The sequence below is a fragment of the Chelonia mydas genome, chromosome 3, assembly GCF_015237465.2.
Source record: "Chelonia mydas isolate rCheMyd1 chromosome 3, rCheMyd1.pri.v2, whole genome shotgun sequence".
Classification (NCBI taxonomy): domain Eukaryota; kingdom Metazoa; phylum Chordata; order Testudines; family Cheloniidae; genus Chelonia; species Chelonia mydas.
The window spans coordinates 17,220,930-17,245,941 of record NC_057851.1 but is presented as its reverse complement, the minus strand read 5'-3'; the positions used below and the strand labels follow the sequence as shown (position 1 = coordinate 17,245,941).

Below are 25,012 nucleotides of genomic sequence, written 5' to 3'. Positions count from 1 at the left end.
TCAAGACAGAGACCAAGCATGGAAAACTTGAGCCCAGTTTATACTACTCAAATATTCACATGAGCCAACAGGGTTTTAATGGAATCATTTTATAACTCAACTATGACAGCCACAACCAAGCTACTGCTTACTGCTTCTGAAGCATCATTCATCCAAAGATATCAAAGCACTTTAAAAACATTTATTACATCTGACAATTTGCCTATCAGGCAGATGATATCCCTGTTTTGCAGATGGGTAAGACAAAAGTCACCCCAGTCAGTGCAGAACTGGGAACAGAATCCAGCAGCACCAGTTATGTGCTCCAGATCACAATGCCTCCAACAGCGCACAGTTTGAGACAGCCATCAGAGTATATATGGATAGTTCCTGTATCACTGAATTGCATTTGCAGTCCCAGGTGAACCATATCCAGCTCAAGAGAAGGTCCAGTTGCACCCCTTTGTGCTGAATGATTGTTTTTATGGTCACCTATCCATTAGATAGTAGTTTAAAAGGCAACTGTCAAGAGTTAAACTCCTAACTGACCTCAAATTATTCTGGCCTCTCAAATGTGGAGAGGTATATATAGAACTTAGACGCATAGGTGTTAAGGTCAGAAGGGAACCATCATGATCATCTAGTCCAACCTCCTACACATTGCAGGCCACAGAACTGCCTTCAGTCTCAATTGCAAAATCTACTCAGGACAGGCATTTGTGATTCCAGTCACAGTGAAGTAGAGGAGACAAAAATTTTCAGTGCTCTTTACTCATGGAGACATCTGGTAAAACAAATGTAGTTTAACAAATGTAATTTCAAGAGCTGTGCTCACATCAGCAAGGCACAAGTTTCATTCCTTTTATACCAGAGCAGTAGACACAAACATGTTGTAGGACCTGAGTGTACCTCCAACTGGTCAACTTTCTATTCTGATCCCCCTGAAGTTATTGTTTGCCAAAAGAGTGGCACTTGAAATCTATCTAAGCTATTGGGTTGGCATACAAAAGCAGAACAGGAGAATGAGACCTGAAATAAGATGTTACCAACCTTCTTACCCCACCTCCTCTTCACATGCATGCCCAAAACACAAGGCAAAAAAGGGGAACAGGATCAAAAAATCAGTATGCCAATTCCTATAATTAGGCATAATCCTAAGGAACCGCACATCTGTATCTGCTCCATGTTATATAAATTACACACAGCCTTCTAGCTCCAGGTAAGTTGCCCATGTGGCCCTCAGTTGGGCAAAGTCTGGGTAACCCTTGATTTATGTAATCTCTATACTGACAGTTTGTCCCAATTTGTATTTCAGCTTGGATTTCTAAAAATAATCTTGGAGTCTGCTAGAAGCATATCTGTAATCTGGGTTGAGTTAGAATTTTAGCTTTAAACAAACTAAACCACTCCAAAACGTTAGAACAATTTGGAGAAGTGAAAAATGTTCATTACATAAGAAGAAAAAGAGTTCATCTGGGGAAAGGACTTCAAGACAAAAGAAATCAATGGCCCCACATTGATGCTAATGTACAGCAAAGCAGCACTACTCACTTGCCATTACCCTACAATTTACCTTAGTTCGTTTCCTAACAGTAGGGAGATTTTTCTTCATGAAGTTATTTAATTATAATCCACACTGCAAATTTGAAATAGTTAGCCAAAATTAAAAGTGGATGTTTTCCTCTAACAGGAAAACATTGAGAGCAAAGTTACTGACTAAACTGCCTAAACATCCAAACAGTGAGATCCCAGAAATAAATTATGCCTACCGAAAAATCCATGAAATCCCTGGCTTGAAAAAGGCTGACGTTCAGTTAGGAGATTACCATCTCATTGAAATGCAAGAACATTTTTAATGGAACTAAAGCCATGTTTTTCTTGTCATCTTTATTCAAGTATTTCACAGCAGTTATATTACAAATTACAGTAAAATGTTCAAAATTTCCAGAAGTTCAAAAATTAAATAACTTACTTCAAACTAATGTAAAATGAAGTTAAAATGCAAAACATCAATTTTAACACAATTCTGAATAAAACTATAGAATCCAAAATATATCATAGTTGATGAAAGAAGTCTACTTAATCCACAAAGTAGACATACATTAACCAAACATTAGGACTCCCCGATGTCTAAATAACCCAATGTACAAGACACACAAGATGCAGGTACAAGCCCAAATTCAAGCTTATGTTGTGATTACAAACAATAAAATAAAATAATGACTATCAGCTGCAGGACCTGACATTCAGTATATTGAATGTAAAAGCCAGAGCTGACCCACCAACTTAATCAAAAAATGGGAAGACAAGATAATACAAAAAAAACACCAGTAATCCTATAAATACATTGGCATATGAGAAAAATCGACAAAACAAACAAAAATTAATCACAGGTGAGATTCAAGCTTGCAAATACTATTAACTCCACAGCCACCAACTTCACCCTAGAACAATTCCACTACCTCCAATACAGTCCCAATGGCCTATAAAGTTTACCTCCACCTGGCTGTGCCACACTGTACTGACCCAAGAACAAGGCCTTGCACAGGAGTTTATTTGCAATTTTCACATCAGAAAACAAGGAACAGAGGTCGATTTGTACAAATCCTTGCCAGTGCTATACGGCAAAACAAAAAATAAAGATGTACAAATAGTAAACAAGTTTAGACCACATGGATAGATTAACAGCTGCTTTAACTCTATACCCACCAGGCATCTGCAAAGGAAAAAAAAAAAACTGATGTAGTAATGTGGTTATTTGGGCCAGAAAGGCAGGTATAATTTTACCCAAGAAAAACACATTTAGATTGGCTAATTCTTTTCAGATGACCTAAAATATTGAAGTTGCAACTCCTCAATTAGTAAAGTTGCACCTTTCAGTTTCCATATCAACTTTTAATGACTATTAAAAGTTATTTTAAAAAGAACTGACCTGTTGGAAGCATTTTAATGCTAGGTGTGAGCTTTAATGCTAGGCGTGAGCTTATATTTGCTTGTCAAACTCAATGATGACAAAAAACTCAATTGTTTAATTCATACAGATTTAACAACATGTTAAAAATGTATGCAGTTCTACCTTTCACAAGTCCTGCTACTACCTGAACAAATACTTCTCTGAATAAGTGAAACTGGAATAAATATTTTTTTTTAAAAAAATGCTGCAGCAAGAACCTGAGACTTGCAAAAAACCCTTTTACCAGAAACTTGCTACAAAAAATCTGCTACATTTTATTTAATCAAATCTTAAAGTTTGCAACAATTTCCATCAAAATACAAAATTGTTATTAATGTACCAGACAGAAAAATATCTGAAACAGGAACGATGGTAATAAATACTAAAGGAAACATGAAAAAAATCCCCATAATCAAATTTGAGAGAGCAAAGATCACCGTGTTTGAAATGTGGGGGTTTTGTTGGTTTGTTTTTTGTTATTTTTTAATCGCACTTTCTCACCAAAATATACAGTGTTTCTACATGGGTTGCATTTAGAATAGTATGACTAGATGCATACTAAGCCTTCAAACTTTTTTCTCTTAGATATTAAGAAAACAAGTGGCATTTTGGGGGAGAAAAAGGTCACACTAGAATTAGAAGGCTTAAACATAAAATACAAAGAAGCACTTTGGATTACTGCGGTATCCCAAGGCCCAAGTTTGTTCTTCTGCAGTGGCATACTACTACTAGCCAAAGAAATGGAGACAAGTACCTTAGCTTCAGCATGTAAACGGTAGCAGAGAGTGTTACAGTTCTCCGTAAACACTGTTGGTAACTAAAATAGAAAAAGCTGAGGTAGCTCAGTATCTCTGCAGTAGTCCAAGACGGTTTTCTCTAATTAAAAACAAAACACGTGTTGCATATTTTGGAAAGACGCTCCTGCAGCTACATATAACAGTTATAATGAACGATAACATATGGTAACACCAGCCAAGCTGTCTACAACATTTTCTACTTATTTGTCTAAAACAAATCAGCCCAGGTAATGTTTTAACACTGAGCCTGTGATAAGACTTTTACTGCAACGTCCTTGCCTCTTGCAACTGCCTAGATTGTGTGTCTCCAATTTCCAAAAAGGAAGGTTTTGAACTACTGATACACTCACTATTCAGCTACAGAGAACTGCAATCCACACAGCCCAGTTCAGAGGTCCACAAATGGCCAATGATAATATAAAGTATCTTCCCCGCCCACCCCCCCACGTTAATACTGCTATACATGGCCCAAGGTGTGGGAGCCTGGACTCAATTGTACTTACAGTGAGCTAGGGCTCCAGGACTTTTGGCTAACTGTCTCTCCTTTCTATGTCCATTCAGCAAGTCTTAGCTTTAATAAAAACAAAACTTCAGAAAGAAATTAAACACTTTTGTTTCTAAGAACTCAAAATGGACAACAAATAAATAGAATAGTGGGAAAAAAGAATAGCCCCCTTAACGAATATTCTCTTCACTTCGTTTTCAGCAACATACGAGAGTTTCACTCTGTAGTTTATTTCTATAACATAAATATACCCATAGAATAAAGGAATTTCACTGTTTTGGTAAAGTGTGTTTCTTTTTTCAGTGTGTCTTAGTTTAGTTCTGTAGAGTAAGACAAGCATTTTAGAACCACAATACTGGTTGCCATTCAATGATGAGGAAATCAAATCATCCTTTTGGAGCTCTTCATTCTGAAGACAGCTTTCTAACTCTGCCATTTGCTACAAGCCCAACCATTTGAATAGCCTTATCTTTCTCAATTGACTAAAAAGGCACATTAAAGGCAGTTCTAGAGAGCCTCATTTTCAAATTACTGTACATCCAGTTACTCAAGTTTCCTAACACAATGCATCACTGTCATCTTTGAAACAGGTTTCTGTCCATTACCCCAGAGAACAAGAAAAAAAAAATGAAAAGGAAAATTTAAAAAGTTGTCCATTTAAAAAAATTCAACCTAGTTAGATCTGCTCTATCCAGTTTTTTTGTGTTTGTTGGTCTGCTCCACTGTGTCTGAAGTTTCCCAAAAGATAATGCATGTAGAGAGAACAGGAGCAGAAATGAGAGCAGTTTCTGTAGCACCAAAAATCTCCAAGTTGTGGTGTTGTATTCTTTATTTAGATCAGATACAACTGTCTGAAGTTCTGTTTGGTTCTTGTAGGCTGGTTGGTTTCAGGTACCTGAGACAATAGCACCAAATTTAACAGAAAGAGAGCGAGCACTTAAGACCAAGGCTCTGCACATACTTGGTGCAATTGGAAATCGAATGGCTCAGAAGACTGCTCTCCCATGAGCAGTTTAAGAGGATAAACCCACCCATCTCAAAGAGATCACAGGAATGTTTCAAACATATGAACTGTTCTTTCCATTTCCTGCAAGAGACACCAAGCATTAATTATATATAAATATACAGCAACAGAAATAAAGTTAGTGTTATATAATCAAATCTACTATGATTTTTTTTAAACCTGAACAAATAATTTATAAGAAAACAGACAATTCTGTTAACCATTTCTGCTAGTGGATGGAAAACAATAAATGGGAGACTAATTAAAGAAGCATTAATGCAGAAAACAGTTTTCCTAGTTGATGGTTAATGGGAAGATGTGGGTGTATTAAGATCAGACTTCAGATAAGACTGATGCGCCTTCCATGTATTACTAAATGAGGAAGGCTGAGGGGTGGACCAGAGCTGCTGCCAAGTAATACTTCTGTTTGTTGATTTAAGGTCACTCATTTATCTGAAACATGGCCACTGAAAAGTAGTAGTCTTTTTCCACATCATACAAAAATGTAAGGTTTCATACCAACCATCTACTGTCCAGTGGTTAGAAATGAATCCAGTATTTTTTAAAACCTAATCTTATAAATGGACTATAGCAAAAGACATGTTCTTCAGTCTGAAAAACCTTTTTAAAGGAAGATATTTAAGCACTAATAGCACTTTACGTTGCTAAAACACTATGCTTACTCAAAAGTCCCAAAGTACTTTACAAACTCTTCAGATATAGGGCTTCTGAAAAGCAAACATTTCTAAGGTGAAGGGTGGCAGTGACACAGACAACTGGCTCACAGCCTGCTGGACAAGATGGGGTGAGACACAAAGATTTTGCCCAAGGGTAGTAGGGAAAATGCCTAAACTTGCCAATCACATCATGGGATCTTTAACAACTACACAGAGCCAAGAAGGCTTTCATTTTTGTGTTTTACATGAAAGCCACATATAGAAGTTAACATACAGCTTAATTTATGCACCTCGTAAGAATGAAGGGCTGAGATGAGGTTCATTTGAACCTGTAGTTCCAAGTAGACAAAATATTCCAGACCTACTACTTACATTGAAAGATCAGTAGTGCAAAGCAAGCCAAGAATTTAATCTTTACAGCACTCGTGTGAGATAGATATCATCAAGTATTAGTTCCATATTGCAGAAGAGATTACAGAAATTAAGTCATTCACCCAAAACCCAGAATAGTAAGTGTTAGGGCCAACAAGACTACCTGGATACTCCTGCTTCTTAATGGTATTCTAAATTATTAGCACCTGTTTTCTCAAGCTATCAGATTCCTGTCCTTACCCTCACCCTCTAGAGAATGAGTTCAGATATAAGACTGGAGAAGTAGTATGAATTTTATGGATTTTGTCATTTGCCTCCTTTATGTTCTTTAAAATAGCATTTAATGAGACAGAAACAGACACAACCCAGGATGGGTTTGATTGTTTGCAAGGGAAAAATAGGGAGATTGGGTCATACAAGAAACTAATGTTCACTGTGTTCCTTAAGCCATTATTGCACCAAGTTTCTTTTTATCTTTAGTAAATACAGTTTTCAAAAGAGGATTTCAAATGTGCACCAGTTAATACAGAAATATTGCTACCCAAATTCTATTGCAAAATTCAGATGAGAAATAAGAGAAATTGTAAAACTTTACCTCTACAAGTTGTGATTTGTCATAATCTTTACGGTGCCGATAGATGCATTGACTAAGGAGTGAGTACAGCCTCTCAAGTTGGTCAACAGTCAGGTCGTTACTTCTCTTAACCAACAAATCCAGTAGTTTCTGTTAAGAGGAAAAATATAACACAAATAAAGAATCAAGTTTTTCATATATTCATTCTTGAAATCTGTTTGAGACTAATTATTACATTTAATTGTTTATGGACAAAGCAGAAATGTGCTAGAAGCATATTTTATATTCCAAACAAGAACATGGTTCAGTATGTAAATAATATAACTGCTGTCAACAACCTGAAGAGCAGATAACTCTTAATAGAGATCTTCTTTACATCTGTTTGTTTCAGTATGCAGAGATTCTCTAATTACTACACTTATGGAAAACATATTCACACTTGGGAGAAGCTCTCTGTAAACATTCAAAACCCTTCTTAAAAAAAAAAACTCTCCTTTGTTGTGATGCCTACACACACAAAAAACTTGATGTGGGTGGGGAGGAAGAGAGCAGATATTAACTCCACTTCACCAATCAAACACAACCACATCATCACCCCTGTTACTGCATAATCATGTCTGCACGAACTGCATTGGAAACACTGGACTGGACTGTTATACCATAATTATTAAAAAGCTTTTATATGTATATTTATTACTGTACCTGCAGATACAGCAGTAAGATACAAATGGGTATTTAACAATTTTGTTATGTGGTCACTAATTAAATAAAAATTGCTGGATAAAGAAAATCTTTAAAAGATAATGCTGACAGAAAAGATTATACTTTCTGCAGTATAAAATAACAGAAGTTGGTCTTCACAATATTCTGTACAGAGTATAAAAATATCTTCCATGGTGTTTGAAAAGAGTTGGTACTGGTAATTATTAAATTTACTTCTCAATACCATTACCTTTAATCTGTCATGGTCAACAACTAGAGGGGGTATGAGATCCAATGGTTCCTCTGGAACCTGCTCCAGACTTGCAGGTTTTGGGGGCTCCAAAGTGACTTTTCGAGATTTCTTAAGTTTCGATACACCTGCAGTTTGGATGCAAAATTATGGCACATGAGGAACAACTGAAAAAATTAAAGTACAATATTTATTAAATGTAACACATTTCTAATAGTCTTTCAAATACGATGACCCATACAAACCCCCACTAAAACAGCTAATGGCATTTATATAGTTCATACCACCATATTATCGAGGCATTGAAATTAAGATTTGACCTTGTGTTACTACTGACAGCTGTAAATAGGACAGAATCATTTGTACACAACACCCTGGTTTTGGAAACCTTGCTGAAAATATAAGAAGATAATTAGAATTTACTATTAAAGCAGCTACCTTCCATCAAAGTCAACAGCCGATCATCTAGTCTGACCTGCTGCTTAACACAGGCTGCTAATTTCTGCATCCAGCCCATAATTTCTGGTTGAAATACTGCATACTGAAGCACAATCTTTACTGAAAGACAGTGTTGGAGAATCCACCACTTTCCACAACAAGATGTACCAATGTTTAATTACCCTCACTTTTAAAAGGGTACATCTTATTTAAAGTCTGAATTTGACTAGCTCCAGTTTATTCAGCTTCCAGTCACTGATACTTGTTGTCATTGGTCTACTGTACTAATTTCTTCTCCCTTCAGTTCCCCTTGAGCCCCTCCAACGTACTTCATACCGGGGCATAGCCACAGGTGGGCCTGGGTGGGCATTGGCCCACTCACTTAGCATCCAGGCCACCCCACAGCCTCGGCTCTGCCCTGGCCCTTGCCCTGCTCTGCCCACCTATCCGGCGCTCCTGCCGGGGAGTGGAGTCAGGTCACGGAGGCTTGTCGCACTCTACCAGCCGGGGAGAGGGAGTGCTTGCCCCACTTCGGCCACCTGGCGCTTCAGCCAGGGAGCAGGGTCAGGAACTTGCTCAGTTCCACCCACCTGGTGCACCTGCCGGGGCTGGGCAGGTGCATTGGGGCAAGCCCACGCATCCCAACCCCACTCTCAGGCTGGAGCGCCGGGTGGGCGGGCGGAGAGGGGCAAGCCCCTGCACTCCGACCCCACATCCAGGCTAGAGCGATGGTGGGGAGGGCAGAGTGGAGAAAGCTCCCATGCTCCCAACCCACTCCCCGGAAGGAGTGCCGGGTGGGTGGAGCAGGTGGAGGCGCAGGGGTGCCCATTTTTCCGGGGCCCCAGGTTGGCCCAGGGGCTAATCCACCACTGGGAGGAGGGCAAGTGAGTGGGTATCCGGCGGCTCTAGAGGAGATCTTCAAAAAAGGTAGGCCTGCCATCCGGGGGGAGCTGGGCCAGTGTGAGAAGAGAGACCTGGAAGAGAGCCGTGAGCACTGGAAAGTAGCATCTCCTCCCGGAACTCGATGCATGCCCGAGGCGCCCCTGGCCAGAGGGTGCATCCATTGCCCCTGCAAAGCAGGCTGCAAGGGGTTGGGGAGAGGCAGGCCCTCCATTCCTTCTGCCCTCCCAGCCCCCCCACCTCGTAATTGCCCACCCACCCAAAGTCATGGTCCACTCATATATCCCATGCTGGTTACTCCACTGCTTCACACCTTTGAGATCCTTTGCCATAGAACCATTCTTCGAGGCAAAAAGCTAGACAAAAGGACTGCCTTTAGAGCCAAGTCAGCATTGTTTCTTAATGGCTCAGAGGGGACAATGTTTAGTTGACTATTTTTCTGGAGTCAGAAATTTAGATACGACACAAACTGAAGCTAAAAAGACTAAAATGTACTCAACTGTCACTTGCCTATGAAGGACTAATCCTGAGAAGTGCAGAACACCAGTAACTTTCATTAGACCTCAATAGGAATTATGGATGCTCAGCATTGGGCCCTAAAGTTGTGCTTGTCAGTGGTAGCAACCTTAGTTTGTGAGATATTTTCAGTCTGATATCTGGGATTGTTCCATGGACCTTCCAACAAGCCTTAATGCTTCTTTTTTAAAGAAGCCCAGTATTTTTCAAATTTTTGTTTAAGTTCTCAGAGGAGTCTATCAGAAGTAGCTGAAAAAATCGTTTGCAATGAGTTATATACTCATCTTGTTTAATTTGATTTATTAAAAAAGTTTTAAATCAGGCTTTTGAAGAACACACACTATGGAAAGTGTTATTGACTCATGTACTTTTTCACTCTTACTGTCACCAGACATCATGGTTCAGGTCAACCAAAAGATTTCATGATATGTTAAATTCACCAAACTGTTTCAGTAGAAAAAATAATCCAAACAAGTTGAAACATTTCATATTATAGCAGTCTCAGATGATGACCCAGCACATATTGTTCATTTTAAGAACACTTTCACTTCAGATCTGACAAAATGCAAAGAAGGTACCAATGTGAGATTTCTAAAGATAGCTACAGCACTCAACCCAAGATTTAAGAATCTGTAGTGCCTTCCAAAATCTGAGAGGGACGAGGTGTGGAGCATGCTTTCAGAAGTCTTAAAAGAGCAACACTCCAATGCAGAAACTACAGAACCCGAACAAACAAAAAAGAAAATCAACCTTCTGCTGGTGGCATCTGACTCAGAAGATGAAAATGAATATGCGTCGCACCGCACTGCTTTGGATCGTTATCAAGCAGAACCCGTCATCAGCATGTAAGCATGTCCTCTGGAAAGGTGGTTGACGCATGAAGGGACATATGAATCTTTAGAGCATCTGGCACGTAAATATCTTGGGATGCCAGCTACAACTGTGCCATGCAAAACACCTGTAGTTACTTTCAGGTAACATTGTAAACAAGAAACGGGCAGCATTATCTCCTGCAAATGTAAACAAACTTGTTTGTCTGAGTGAATGACTGAACAAGAAGTAGGACTGAGTGGACATGCAGGCTCTAAAATTTTAAATTGTTTTATTTTTGAGTGCAATTATTTTTTTGTACATAATTCTACATTTGTAAATTCAACTTTCATGATAAAGAGATTGCCCTACATTATTTGTAATAGGTGAACTGAAAAACACTTTCTTTTGTTTTTTACTGTGCAAAGTATTTGTAATCAAAATAATATAAAGTGAGCACTGTATACTTTGTATTCTATGTGGCAATTGAAATCAGTATTTGAAAATGTAGAAAACATCCAAAAATATTTAAATAAATGGTATTCTATTATTCTTTAATCGCGTGATTAATAGCGAGATTAATTTTTTTAAATCGTGCGATTAATCACGATTAATTTTTGTAATCACTTGACATCCCTAATTATGGCACTAAACTGATCCTAATGTTCTTTTGGTAAATGGTCAACAACAGCATTAAACTTCTGGTTATTCAGATAGTCATATTTCGATATCAGCGTTTCATGATTTGCAATCCTAATCTGTAATGTGACCAAAGAGGAGCTTTTATGACCAAAATGGTCCAGACACCCTTTCTGGTCCTTGTTATATGGGGTAGCTTTAGGAATATGCTGTCTGCACCTTTCATTAACTGTATTCAGGACCAGAGAATTTGGTGTCAGGTGTAAAAACAAAAAACTCAGGATCCCCGGGCCCAAGTGTAGTATTTTTTAATTGGCACTCTTGCAGGTAGGGTGTGCTGCTGGAATTTGGCCCTATGGTCTTGGCTGGCTCAAGGAGAGCTTCATTAAATTGGAAGTGCCACCAGTGCTGAAGCAGAAGTATGTAATATGTGCAGACGCTAGTGATGGGAATCCTGGATTTCTTCCAGGGGAATTTGAAGCGTGTTCACTATCTGCTTCAGTAGGTCCTGGAACTGCTGAAAGTCATCAGCTAATGGTGATGGTGGAAGCATTACTGCCTAATCAGGTGATGAAGAAGAGATATTTGTATGGTGAGTGACCTCCTTGTCCACCTTCGCCCCTTGCTTCACAAAGGTCTCTTTTGCTGATTCAGCATGGAGGGGAGGGATGGATGGTACCGGAAAATGAGGTCTTTTATGCTCCTTATGAGACTGAATTGGGGACACTGAAAACTGCAGATAGTACACTGCCCATGGGTCCCAATAAGGCCAAAGAGGAGGCTCACAAGGCATGGGAGGAGGTGGCCATTGCTAATGATCCCAAGAATTAACAGGCAGAGATCTTGTATCCTGCCTGCCTTCCTTCCATCTGCAGAGAATAACATCTCCTTGAGCAAATACTATTATTTGAGCAAATAAACTGGAAAGCCTTGAATAGAAAGCTCTGAGTCTGACTACGAATGCTCTTCTACATATTGTAAAGGAAGTTACAACAGTTCTTTCTGAATGGTAGAAATTGGGAAGTAGTGCGTCTCAATACAACATGCGCAGCTGGTGACTTAGCAGCTCTCAGTACCAAAAGATGTTCGGAAGTCACAAGGAGGGGAGACTCATGCTCATGAGGGTACCGGAACTCCTGTGGTACTTGGAAGATGGTACAGGCATTGAAGTTGTTCTCGATGTCACTGTCCGAGGTGATGATCATGGGTCTGAGGGTACTGCAGATTCCAGTGAGGCTGCTCTCTTACTAGCATAGTCTCTGATGACAGCCACAGTAGGAGTCTTTGATACCGCACCCTTTATCAGCAAGGAATGGGACTTAGATGAAGTCTTAAGAGTGCTTCATGGTACCCAAAGTACTTGGAGCCTCAACAGTACTCCTCACAGGGCCCTGAGGTCTCTGGTTCCTGAATCTTCTTTAAGAACTTTACGTTCTCCTTCACTTACCTGACCCCCCTCCTTAGTCTTTGAGTGGGAAGCACTCGGTACTGATGAAGCGATTATAGGTACCTCGCTGATGGAGAGTGTCAGAGACTAGGATCTCAATGCTGTCTTCACCTTGGAAGCTCTCGTAAACATGATCTCAATGTAGACAGGACATTAACGGAAGCAGAGGGCTCCTGTTCAGGGGGTTTCCTGTCCCCAGGTCTGAAGTCAGTCTTAAGGCTTTCTCCATCACGAACACTCTATACTTAATTGCCCTGTTTTTGTGGGATCGTCCCTTAAAACAAGTGCAAATATTCCACTTGCTGGGGATATGTGAGTCTCCCAAGTAATATGCTGAAAACATTTATCGCTGACGGGAATCACTTTTCAACAAGAGAGGCACGTTTTAAAATCTGGGGAGCCTGGTATCCCAGATACAAGAAAAAAACCTGACACCTCAGTAAGGGAAAACACACACACAAAAATTCCCCCCGAAAAAAAGGGAATAACAGTTCCAACAACTATAAAGTACTAAGAATCTTATAAACTAAACTAGAGAACTAACACTATATACTACATTCTAACTCTAAAGAGAAAAACAGGCACACACTAAACTATCTCTGGTCAAATGTGGTTGAGAAAGAACTTAAGGCTGTTTACCCAGGCTGCGCTACATTGCTGCACTTGGTACAGGCACGGAGATGTGACGGACGCATGTGCAGGCTGAACAGGCAATGTTACCAAAAATCTCCAATCAAATTTTTCTATGGGTGAAATTTTAAAAATGTAGGGAGAAGTATGGATAAATGTGGAATTCTCACAAACCTACAGTAAGTTTAAGCCACTGAAATCGTTGGTTTAATGGTGTCACGCTCCCAGATACATTTCTGCGAAAAGTAAAGATACTTTTAAATTTTTTTTCCCCACTGTAGATAGAAGATAAAACAACAACTCTGCTGGAGTTTAGACAAGTAGATGGATATATTATTTAAAGTAAAAACTTGAGAAAAAAGTTTTAAGTTTTAAAAATAAATTATACTTTGTTTTAAAGTATATTGAATCATGTCATTTACGATACCAAAAGTTTGCTGAAGCTTTGTGCATTGAGATTTTTACAAAATGCACAGGTTCCTTTTTTTAATATATAAACATGAAGGTTCAACCAATACATAGTATTCGTCTTCACTTTCACGATGATGTATATTTTCCTAAAAGTTAATTATGTTCTTAAAAAAAACTGTACAGTTCAAAGGCACCTATGAAAAAGCTCAACTTCAAAACTGAGCCCTTAATTCCCAACAATAATTTTCAAGTCACTGCAGAAGTGGGTCTGTTATATCTCCTCTATAGAGCAACATCAAATTGTTTAACTTCTAAGGAAAGTGCAGATGCAAGACAAATTCTCCAAATCTCTCCACCTGATTAAACCAAATTTCTCATCTTTCCTCCCAAGCCCTCCCTTCTCCAACACTATAGGTAAAATTTTAATATCTTTTGACACCAAAGCTTGAAATCTCTGTCATATTTGACTTTTCTCTCCTCCTTCCACATCCAAGCATTTGCCAAATCCTAGTGGTTCTCTCTCTACAACATCTCCCAAAATTTACTCTTCTCTCTCTTTATTGCTACTGCTGATCCTGTCCTGCCATAGGTTCTCTCTTGCCTCAACTATTCAACCCACCTCTCTTCTTAAAATACTGATTGTCGCTTTGGGTTTCTTCAGTCTATACATAATTAAATTTCTAAAAGTATTTTTGACCCCTATTACTCAGGCCACATTGCCCCCAGTTTGAGTCCCTTCACTGGCTACCACTTGCCTTCCACATCAAGTAGAAGATTGTGTTCCTAACCTACAAGGCCCTCAAAAATCCACCCCTCTTGACAAATCAGCACTTTTTCCTGTTCATCTTCTCATGTACACTGCCTTGCTCAAGTTTCTAATCTACATATACTCTTCATCTCCTCCTATCACTTATTACTGTACCTTATTCCATGCTACTCTTTATCCTTGGAAAACACTTCCAAACCTTATACACTGAGGAATAACGACATCTATCATTTAAAAACCTTTGTTAAAACTCATTTCTTTTGCAAACCCTAACACTAACCTTTTAAAGATACATTGTTCTTGTACCTATTTATGAAACAGCTAACAAAAAAGCAGGCAAGCGAATGAACAGCTTTCACCCGCCCCCAGGAAACTGTGGGCCCTAAGGGATTGTTGTTTCTCTGCTTTTATTCACCATTATCCTTCCCACCTCTTTGTTGTCCTTTCTCTACAACATCTGTCTATCTATTGATTGATTGTAAACTGTTCCTAGCAGGGATCATCACTTGGAAAGCAACATGTATACTTCAGGCAAAAAGCTTTTGTTTCAAATTTTTTTTTACAAATATTCTATTCTTAACCTGATTTCATCAAAATCCTTCAAATTTGCAATAAGGAAATCCTGCAAGATTATGTATGTTCTATATTTTATTGAATTAAAACCGAAACAGTGACACTGTAAATGCCTAGATCAGAAAGCACTATGAACCCACAACATACTAACGTCCCATACTAACAGTGGGAGGAATCTTTTTTTAAAGATTTTTTTCGGTATCACAAAATGTTACCTGGATATTTGCAGTTTCCCCACAGAAACCATACAAAAGCATATAGAACATTGTCAATACTAAGGTAGACTTATTTATCTAAGGAAATGTGACCAAAAATGGCATTTACTATGGCATTGTTATAAGAATATTAGATGTTCAAAATGTCCAGGTTGCAGTTCACAAAACACACTACTCACCTGCTATTGCAACAAAGTATACCCATCTATATTTACTTTTGCATTAATCTCAGTACTGGATGTACTGAAAACGTAAACCATACCTTCTTTTTCTGGTTCAATATCTTTAGTTTCAACGTCTGTGCTGCTCAGTGGTGTCTTTTCATTATTGCTGTATTGTGGTACTTCAGTATTAGACTGTTTCACCAAATCAGCTCCCTGATTTTCACCAGAAGCTTCTGTTTTTTCCTTTGGCTGATCTTCAGACACAGCTTTTTGCTCCTTATGAGACAAATCACTATCACATGCTGAAACATTAACTGGTTCTGCTTTACCATTCTGACATTCTGGAACAGCTATCCCCTCTAAGCTGTGTGCCTCACCGTTCACACAGTCCCACTTAGATGGAGACTCCTTTCTTGATTCCTTTTCAGCATTCACAGTAAGACTGTCATTTACTAACAGGGATTCATTTGAACTCTCTTCTTCTGTTGATGCAAAACTGTTTTCTTTCCCTACTGTCCCATTGTTAAGTCTCTGCTCTGCATCTATATCCATGATATCACAAGAGGACTCATCATTTGTCATAGACAGATCTCCCATTTCCTCTCCATTCTCCTCAATGCAGTCTGTGCTGATTTCTAGCTCCCCATTCTCCAACAGCTTCCTGCCATCCCCATGATTTTCATCATCAGCAAATTTTGCATCATCTTCATCTTTCTTCAAATTGTTGACTTTTCTCTTTTTAATAATGCCTTTACCCCACTGCGAACGTCGTCTTGATTTCCTCCTTATTCGAACTGAATTGGAAGAGACAGAAAACATGTCACTTTTAAATGCACACACATCTGCAACACATGCATCAGGATAACTAACTACAAACTAACAAAAAGAAAAGGAGTACTTGTGGCACCTTAGAGACTAACAAATTTATTTGAGCATAAGCTTTTGTGATGAGCTACAGCATGAGCTACAAAAGTTTATGCTCAAATAAATTTGTTAGTCTCTAAGGTGCCACAAGTACTCCTTTTCTTTTTGCGAATACAGACTAACAGAACTGTTACTCTGATACATACCAACAGACACCCACCATTCCCAAACTTTCCACAGGGGGGGGATTTTCAAATTAGCATTGAGCTAATTCTGCTCCCACTCAAATCAACAGAAAATGAACTCCCACTGGCTTCAATGAGAGCAGAGTCAGGCCAATGCCGATCACTTCTGAAAGTTCCACCCATCGTGGATATTTTACACTAACCAAGTATGCAGGAAGCACTGATTAAATTAATTGGTAAGGCCACTCCTTTTTCCTTCATCACATTCTTCATGAAAACCCACTTCTATTTAGACCACTAAATATCAGACAGATAATTATAGCTGTGTGATGCAGAATTTGAGGAAAGCCAATTTTTACTCCATTTTTTTTTTTTTTTGAACTCTTTCAGATGACTTGGAACTATTATGTTGTGCAAGAATTAAGCTGCATAACCTCATGACCTTAGTGTCATTACCCTTGTCCTCCTCCCTCCTACTGTATACTTTGTTTCAACTTAGATTATATACTGTCTGGGATGGGGCAGTGTCTTCTAAGTGTGTATGTGCACTGTGTCTAGGACAATGGGACCCCAATCTCAAAAAGGGGTTTTGGTGATTTTCCTAATATAAACTTCAAACAATAGCTCAGGAAGAGTATTCACCTGTAATGTTGAATTTCAGTGTTCCTTGTAAGAGCACAGATGATGAGAAAAAGTGTATTTTAGTAGACTGAGCAAAGACTGGTAGATGGGAACTCCTGGATTCCAATTCCTGCTCTGATGCAGATTACTTATGCTCTTTGGCAAGTTATAACCACTTTGCAAAAGATTTTCCACCTAAAAATGGGGGCTGCTATACTTAAAGTTGTCACATTGTTTTCTCTGGAGAAATACTGCCAGCACAAATCAGTATTAAGGGGAAGCTCTCTCAAAGTGACAGTCTTTCAAAATGAAAAAAAGTAAGTCCATTAACTAAACCTACCCACCTCACTGGGTCATTTATGAAAATCAGTGTTCACAAAGTTGCTCTGAAGATGCTAGTACCATGTGAGTGCTGCACATTAAATGACAAGAGCTCAGAGAAACATAACTAAATGTAATGTTGTGAATGCCTTCCCTGAAAGTGCCACTTAATCTGATAATTTAACTAGTTTCAAGACTTTACTAACTACAACATTAACAAAAAATGTCATTAACTTTTTAGTTTAAAAAGTTCTTAAAAGGACACATTCACCTTGAAAAATCATAATTCTACCTGAAAAGTATATACATACTATTGTTACGAGTAACTTCTAAGAATACTAGAACTGAAAGAGTTTGAGAAATTTTTGTTTTCTCCCAGCTTAGTTTGTGTATTCAACAGCACTTTCTACACAGTCAGTTTCTCTGTATTGTTAATGATCAGCTGCATTTGTATCACGCACAACTTTGGTGGAGCTCATACACACTTCTCCAGGTTCTGCAAGAAGGCCTTCACCAATTTTTTTGTCAAGGTCCAAATTTATTGGTCAAGGTATAGTCAAGGACCAGACTCCAGAGAAAATAAAAAAATAATAAGAAGTAGTAGTAGTAAATAAAAAGATTTCAGGGTCCATTTAAAACATATTCAATAGAACTGGATCCATGACAGATCCCTGCGGGACCCCACTCAATATGCTCTTCCACCTCTATTGCGAACCATTGTTAACGACTCTCTGAATACAGTTTTCCAGCAAGTTGTACACCCACCTTATCGTAGGTTCCTCTAGATCAGTGGTTCTCAGCCAGGGATCTGGAGCCCCGTAGGGGGCCACAAGCAGGTTTCAGAGGGTCCGCCACGCAGGACCAGTGTTAGACTCGCTGGGGCCCAAGGCAGAGAGCCAAAGCCTCACCGCATAGGCCTGAAGCCCGGGGCCCAGAGCCCTGTCACCTGGGGCTGAAGCCGAAGCCTCAGCAATGTAGCTTTGTGGGGGTCCCTGTGGCATGGGACCCCAGACAATTGCCCTGGCTTTTATATGTAGAAAAACAGTTGTAGCACAGGTGGGCCATGCAGTTTTTATAGCACGTTGGGGTAGGCCTCAGAAAGAAAAATTTGAGAACCCTGATCTAGGGTGTATTTCTCTAGTTTATGAGACACTCGTGTGAGACTGTACCAAAAGCCTTACTAAGGTGGAGATATGAGACATCTACTTCATCTTCCCATCCACAAGGCTTGTTACCTTGTCAAAGAAGGATATTAGGTTGGTTTAACAGGATTTGTTCTTGACAAATCCATGTTGACTGTTATTTATTACCTAATTTTCTTCTAGGTGCTTACAAATTGATTGTTTGATTATTTTCTTCATAATCTTTCTGAGCATCCAAGTTAAACTGATTGGTCTATAATTCCCTGGATTGTCTTTATTCACCTTTTTATAGATAAATACCATAAATACTTTTCCTTGACTTTAGCAAAGCTTTTGACAGTCTCCCACAGTATTCTTTCCAGCAAGTTAAAGAAGTATGGGCTGGATGAATGGACTACAAGGTGGATAGAAAGTTGGCTAGATTGACGGGCTCAACGGGTTGTGATCAATGGCTCCATGTCTAGTTGGCAGCCGGTATCAAGTGGAGTGCCCCAAGGGTCGGTCCTCAGGCCAGTTTTGTTCTATATCTTCCTTAATGATCTGGAGAATGGCGTTGATTACACTCCGCCCGAGGATCGACCCTTGGGGCACTCTGATACCGGCTGCCAACTAGACATGGAGCCATTTATACTCGTTGAGCCCGACGATCTAGCCAGCTTTCTATCCACCTTATAGTCCATTCATCCACTTCTTTAACTTGCTGGTAAGAATACTGTGGGAGACTGTATCAAAAGCTTTGCTAAAGTTAAGGAATAAAACGTCTACTGCTTTCCCCTTGTCCTATGATGAGATAACTGGATCTGTGAAGGCAATTAGGTTAGTCAGGCATGACTTGCCCTTGGTGAATGCATGCTGACTGTTCCTGATCACTTTCCTCTCCTCTAAGTGCTTCGGAATTGATTCCTTGAGGATCTGCTCCATGATTTTTCCAGGGACCAAGGTGAGGCTGACTGGCCTGTAGTTCCCCGGCTCCTCCTCCTTCCCCTTTTTAAAGATGGGCACTGCGTTAGCCTTTTTCCAGTCATCTGGGGCCTCCCTGGATCACCATGATTTTTCAAAGATAATGGCCAATGGCTCTGCAATCACATCCGTCAACTCCTTTAGCATCCTCGGATGCAGCGCATCCGGTCCCATGGGCTTGTGCTCATCCAGCTTTTCTAAATAGCTTCTCCTCCTCCATCTTTTCAGGCAATTCCTCATCCCTTGTTGCCAGGTTAGAATAACTGTTTTTCATCTATCAACTATGATAAGTAGGTTGGGAGCAGGGATGGAGCACTGCCTGCTGCCTGAAGTAACCAGCAGCCAGTGTCCTCCCTGTGACAGAGCCATATCCTCCTACCCCGGCGGTGAGACAGCCGTCTTCTCTAGCTAGATAGTTTCCTCAGCCTTGGCAGTCTCCATATGAATATTCTCAATGAATTCCTTGTGTGCATGGATGCTCTTCAGCCTAGCTACCTCCTCCTCTACCTCTCCCCACCTCCTTCCTGAGAGATTTCACCCACAGGCACCTTTCATATTGGACGATTTCCTTAGCTTGGTTTTCTATGAAAGGGAAATGCAGGCCACTTTCCAGATCCTGGTGTGGATTTGTAGACTGAGGCATCCATGGCCAGGGTCTTTGTCTGGACATAGGTGCAGGTGGAGGAGACAGGAGCAGCATTGACACTGGCAATGTGGCCTTTCCTAATCACAGCAATTATATTGCGACTCCCTCCAACAAAATCCGGTTTGCTAGTTCCTCTTGGTCGTTTAGCCTCTGGGTTTTAAAACCTTCTCTCCTATGTCAGCCCAACCCCATCGTCAATCACACTGGGGAAGAGTGATCTCAAGGCTGACTAAAGCTGATCAAAAATGATCAAGGGAACAAAGTCTCAAACAGTCCCTAAACACAGAATCCCGACTGACACTGTAACCTTTAAGTAACCCAAAAGAGAAAGAAAAACAACAAACCACCAAACAAGCTCACTCACCTCAAGATTAAGAAAGAAGATTGAAGGGGGACTTGGTAACAGTCTTCAAGTATACAAAAGGCTGTTATAAAGAGAAGGGTGATAAATTGTTCTCCTTAACCACTGAGAACAGGAGAAGTAATGGGCTTAAATTGCAACAAGAGAGATTTAGCTTTGACATTACGAAAAACTTCCAATGTTTAACTACCCTTACAGTTAGGAACAAATTACCTAGGGAGGTTGTGAAATCTTCATGATTGTCTAAACCATTCTTAAGAACCTCCAAACACCTGACAGGGATGATATAGATACTACTTAGTCCTGCCTCAGTGCCAGGGACTAGAATAGATGACCTGTCAAGGTCCCTTGCAGTGCTACATTTCTATGATTCTACCCATCAGCCCCACTCTCTCCATCACCAATTACTCCACCTAAGTGAGCAAGGGAATGGGTATCTAAACAACTGCACACCTTTTAAAAAAAAAAACTGTTTCCTTTTATACGTAGCAAGAAGCTTGATGTTCTCATAATTTTCATTCAAAATTCTTCAAACTGATACTGAAGTTCAAAAAGCTCCAGAAAAGTGCACTGGGTGGGTGATGATGGTAAATTACTTTGAAGATTAAAATATATTATATTCATATTAATACATATGCATGTGCATGTATTACAATACACACACACATGGAGTCTTGCCTCTGCTTTATTAACAAATTGTTCTCAACCCAACAATTAAGGTTATTTTTGTCTATGTTTCATGCAAGAGAAAATTCAGTCACCATTCAGTTCACAGATGTGTGTTTCCATTTTATTCTACAAACTTCTAATGAAATGAATGGGCAACATGCATGACAAGACATAGCATATGAAAAAAAATTCTATTAGCTTTGTGTGATGACAACTTATTGTACAGGAGACAACCTAGTGTGGAAAAATATTCGCTTTTATTACAAATATATGGACCTTAAGGTCCTACAAAGATGATCTGTAGTAATATAATAGCTTAGGCTTACACAGCACCTTTACAAATACACTATACAGACTAAGAATAACATCATGCACCACTGAAATGTAGCAAGATGTAGATTGGGAAAATCCAACTGTCCCTTAGTTCCTTCACCAACACAAAATCCAGGTGTCACAGGATTCCATAGTAGTGGGAAATGAGGGCAGATCATTGAATCTCTATGGACAACAAATCTAGAACACATTCACTGTAAGGTAAGTAAACATATCTTTGAGTGCTTGTCCATATATATTTATATATTCCATTGTTGGTAACTCACAAGCAGTGACCTAAGAGTCTAGCTGAACAATGATTGTAAGACAGTCCTGCCAATGTGTACATCAGATATTGATTTTGTTACTATGGAATAATGTTAGATAAATGTACACTTTGAACTCCAGGTAACTGCCCTACATATCTCTACTATTAAAACTTTTCTCAAAAATGCTACAAGGGCTGCTTGAACTCTCACGGAGTGGACTGTAACCCTCAATGGTAGATCTAAATTGGCTATTTCAAAGCACAACTTAATGCATTCAGAAATCCACTAGAAAGTGTCTGTGTTGATATAACCTGTCCTTTCACCCTATATCCATAAGATACAAACAATCTAGGGCACATCCTAAATGGCCTAGACAGGTAGAAGGAAGGTGCCCTAATTACATCTAAGTTATGAAGTTTAGCTTCCTCCTTGTATTTTTGGAATGTGGATGTGGGAAAGAAAACAGGCAGATATATTATTTGATTGAGATGGAAATTACAGACTATCTTAGGCAGGAACTTCAAGTGAGGTCTCAAGGCCACCCTATCATTATGAAATGCCATGTATGGAAGTCCTGTGACAAGTGCTTGTATCTCCTCAGCTTCTAGCAGATGTCTTTGCTACAAAAAAGGCTGCTTTGATGGATAAATTAAACGAGGAACATGTAGCTAGTAGCTCAACAGTTGGACCCATCATCAACCAGTCAGTACAATGTTGAGATCCCAAGGAGAAGACCCCGAATATACCTAGATAAGGCACTTCATGAACCTAGCTACTGTAGAGTGTGAGAAGGTCAAATATTCCTGAATTGGCAGATGGACCCTTAAGGAGCTCACAGATAGTCCAGAGATTCTTACCAATAGAAGGTATTCTGATATTTCAAGTATCTGAGCCTGACAAAGAGATAACTGATGGTGGTGTGCCTAGACCGCAAATCTCTTCCACTTAGAGAAATCAAGCCTCGTAGAGTCCTCTTTACAGTACATAAGAATATTCTGTAGCTCAGATGAACAGGTCATCTCCACACATCTTAAGCAGCCAGCATCCATGCCATGAGGTACAGGGAAGGTGGACCCAAACGGAGAATCTGCAGCGTCTTTGGGATACCACACTGGGGTGAAGAGGCAACTGGATTGGAGGTTGAACAGAGAGATTCACTGAGATTTTGAACTAAACAACCCTGGCTTGCCTGGTGCTATCATGATCATTCTGGTTGAGTCCTGCCTGAGTGTTCTGAAAACTATCAAGATTAGAACAATGGAATCTGATGGTAATCATATATTAGACTCATGAACCAGGGGATCAGGAATGTGTTGGATGCAAATCCTTGACTCTGCCCTGCTCTGGAACAGAACTTGTGACTAGTTTTTTCTCTTTGATTGTGTTCCAGGTCTATGTCTGTTTGACCACGCCTGATGAATGTATCTTGAATAATGGTATCTTTTACTGACCACTCATGGTTATTTTTAAATTGTCTGCTTCAATACCGCTGACGTGCTCAGCACCGAAGGAGATATCCTTTACTATCAATAGTATCAGTGAGTCTGGTACTGAAGAAACTATAAGGTCTCAACACAGTGTAGAATTTCAATATGAAGTACGCCAGTACTGTAGGCAGGTGAACAGAAAGTGTTGGTACCGGGGCCTCAGTGACAAGAGGTTGGAACCAAGTAATTTCTGAGGTACTGATGATCTGCATATGCAGACAAGCCAGCGGGAATAATTTTTGAGGATGAGTGCTCAGGCTTTTCATCCAGGGTCTGAAGAGAAATGCACTGGCCTCCTCAAAAAGAGCAACTTCACGTGAGACTCTAGCCTTGAGTTCTCTAAGAACAATTTACAAATGGCACATCACTGAGACACAATAAGCATTTTGCATACCCATTTCTAAGAGGCATTAGGGTCTCGAGTGAAGGGCAGTTTCTAAAGCCGGAGATTTGTGTTCCATCATGACTGGCCCCAGTCCTGGTAAAAATTTCAGACAAAGAAGAAAAAGTTTCTTCTTCTTAGATATCAAAGGTTACTCCTAATGGTTAAGTACTATCTATTTACAATATAATTGATAGACCCCACAGTGGGCAAGAAGCTCGAACACTGCAAGTTCCAACTCGTAGCCACAGGCAAGCAGTGATAAGTAACTGAGGAACGGTTGGGGATAGCCCAAACCCTATATGCTCTTGGGTGGGAGACACAAGGACATTCAACGCACAGGTGCAAGCCCAATGAACAATGCTGGCCAAAACAATCTGAACTTGAGTACACAGGGGGCATACTGACCAAAAGTGGAATATATATGGCAAGCATTCAAAAGATGAACCTGACTTCTCTTACTCAAGAAGGGAGACACAAATATGTAATCCTTTCATCATTTAGCATAAACCTTCTCCCATTCCAATCACTATATATCATTACAATAGTTAATTTTGGGATAGGGCAGACAGACACACAAAAATTAAAAAGAAAAATTATGCTAATTAAAAGAAAATGAAAACAGATTAACTTCATCTGTGGAGTCCAGTTATATACAGTCAATCTATATGGTCCAGAGCCTTTGTACTCCTGTTGAGCATCTCTATAAGTGGTAGCTATTACAGGTGTTGACATGACTGGCCAATTCAGTTGGCTCTTCAGGCCCACTGAATACCACCCTTCATATAACAATAAAGTGACGTAATTATGAACAACCGCAAAGCTCCATAGGTCATACTCCATTCCAGAAGTATTAACTTAAGTACAGCCTTTTACTTTAAGTTTATTTAAAAAATCCAGACAGATGTTTCACATCATTGGCCAGAAGAGAATGTTGTGAAGTCTTTTCATTGCAAGATTGGTTTCTATGTCAAAAGGAGAAATTAAAATTAATGAAAACACAGAACCAAAGAACATGGCTCAGAAAATAAAGCACACAAAAGAAAAAGGTGGAAAACAAAACTACAGGTAGAAAGTCAAAAACCATTCTGTAACAATGTACAGCAACCTTTAGCCCAATACTTTACACAATCTAATGCATAATCATCACATACTTTGTTTACCGTCTTCTTGTACTAATACCTGCAGTGTTCATGGTCAAATTGATGATTTGAGTATAAACCTTGTGAACTCAGAAAAACTCATTTGCAAGAGAAAAGGCTTTTCCTCAGTAGTCCCCTTGCAGGCCTGACGTAAACGTAACATGGCTGGTGATCAGAATGTTTACAGACATATGAAGACTTCTCATACAAAGAGAGGCTGAACAGGTTGGGATTATTTGAGTTAGGGAGGAGACAAATATGAAGTGTGTTGAGAGAGAAGTGTACAAAAGAAAAAAAATACAGAAAAAGTCATTCAGGAGCTCCCACTGG

At 39.6% G+C, this 25,012-nt stretch overlaps 1 protein-coding gene across 8 annotated transcripts in view; it reads right to left on the bottom strand.

The window, feature by feature from the left end:
* Positions 1 to 1,846: 1,846 nt before the first annotated feature.
* ATAD2B (ATPase family AAA domain containing 2B) overlaps positions 1,847 to 25,012 on the bottom strand; it is a 165,226-nt gene continuing 142,060 nt past the window's right edge. For 7 of the 8 annotated variants that reach the window (XM_037893978.2, XM_037893980.2, XM_037893982.2 and 4 more), the window contains 4 exons: positions 15,420 to 16,115; positions 7,813 to 7,940; positions 6,882 to 7,010; positions 1,847 to 5,321 (listed from right to left, as the gene is read on the bottom strand). In XM_037893978.2, coding sequence (XP_037749906.1) covers positions 5,280 to 5,321; positions 6,882 to 7,010; positions 7,813 to 7,940; positions 15,420 to 16,115 — 995 coding nt within the window. In that variant the 3' untranslated portion in view covers positions 1,847 to 5,279. The remainder of the gene's footprint in view (positions 5,322 to 6,881; positions 7,011 to 7,812; positions 7,941 to 15,419; positions 16,116 to 25,012) is intronic. The other variant, XM_037893986.2, reaches the window with a different exon arrangement.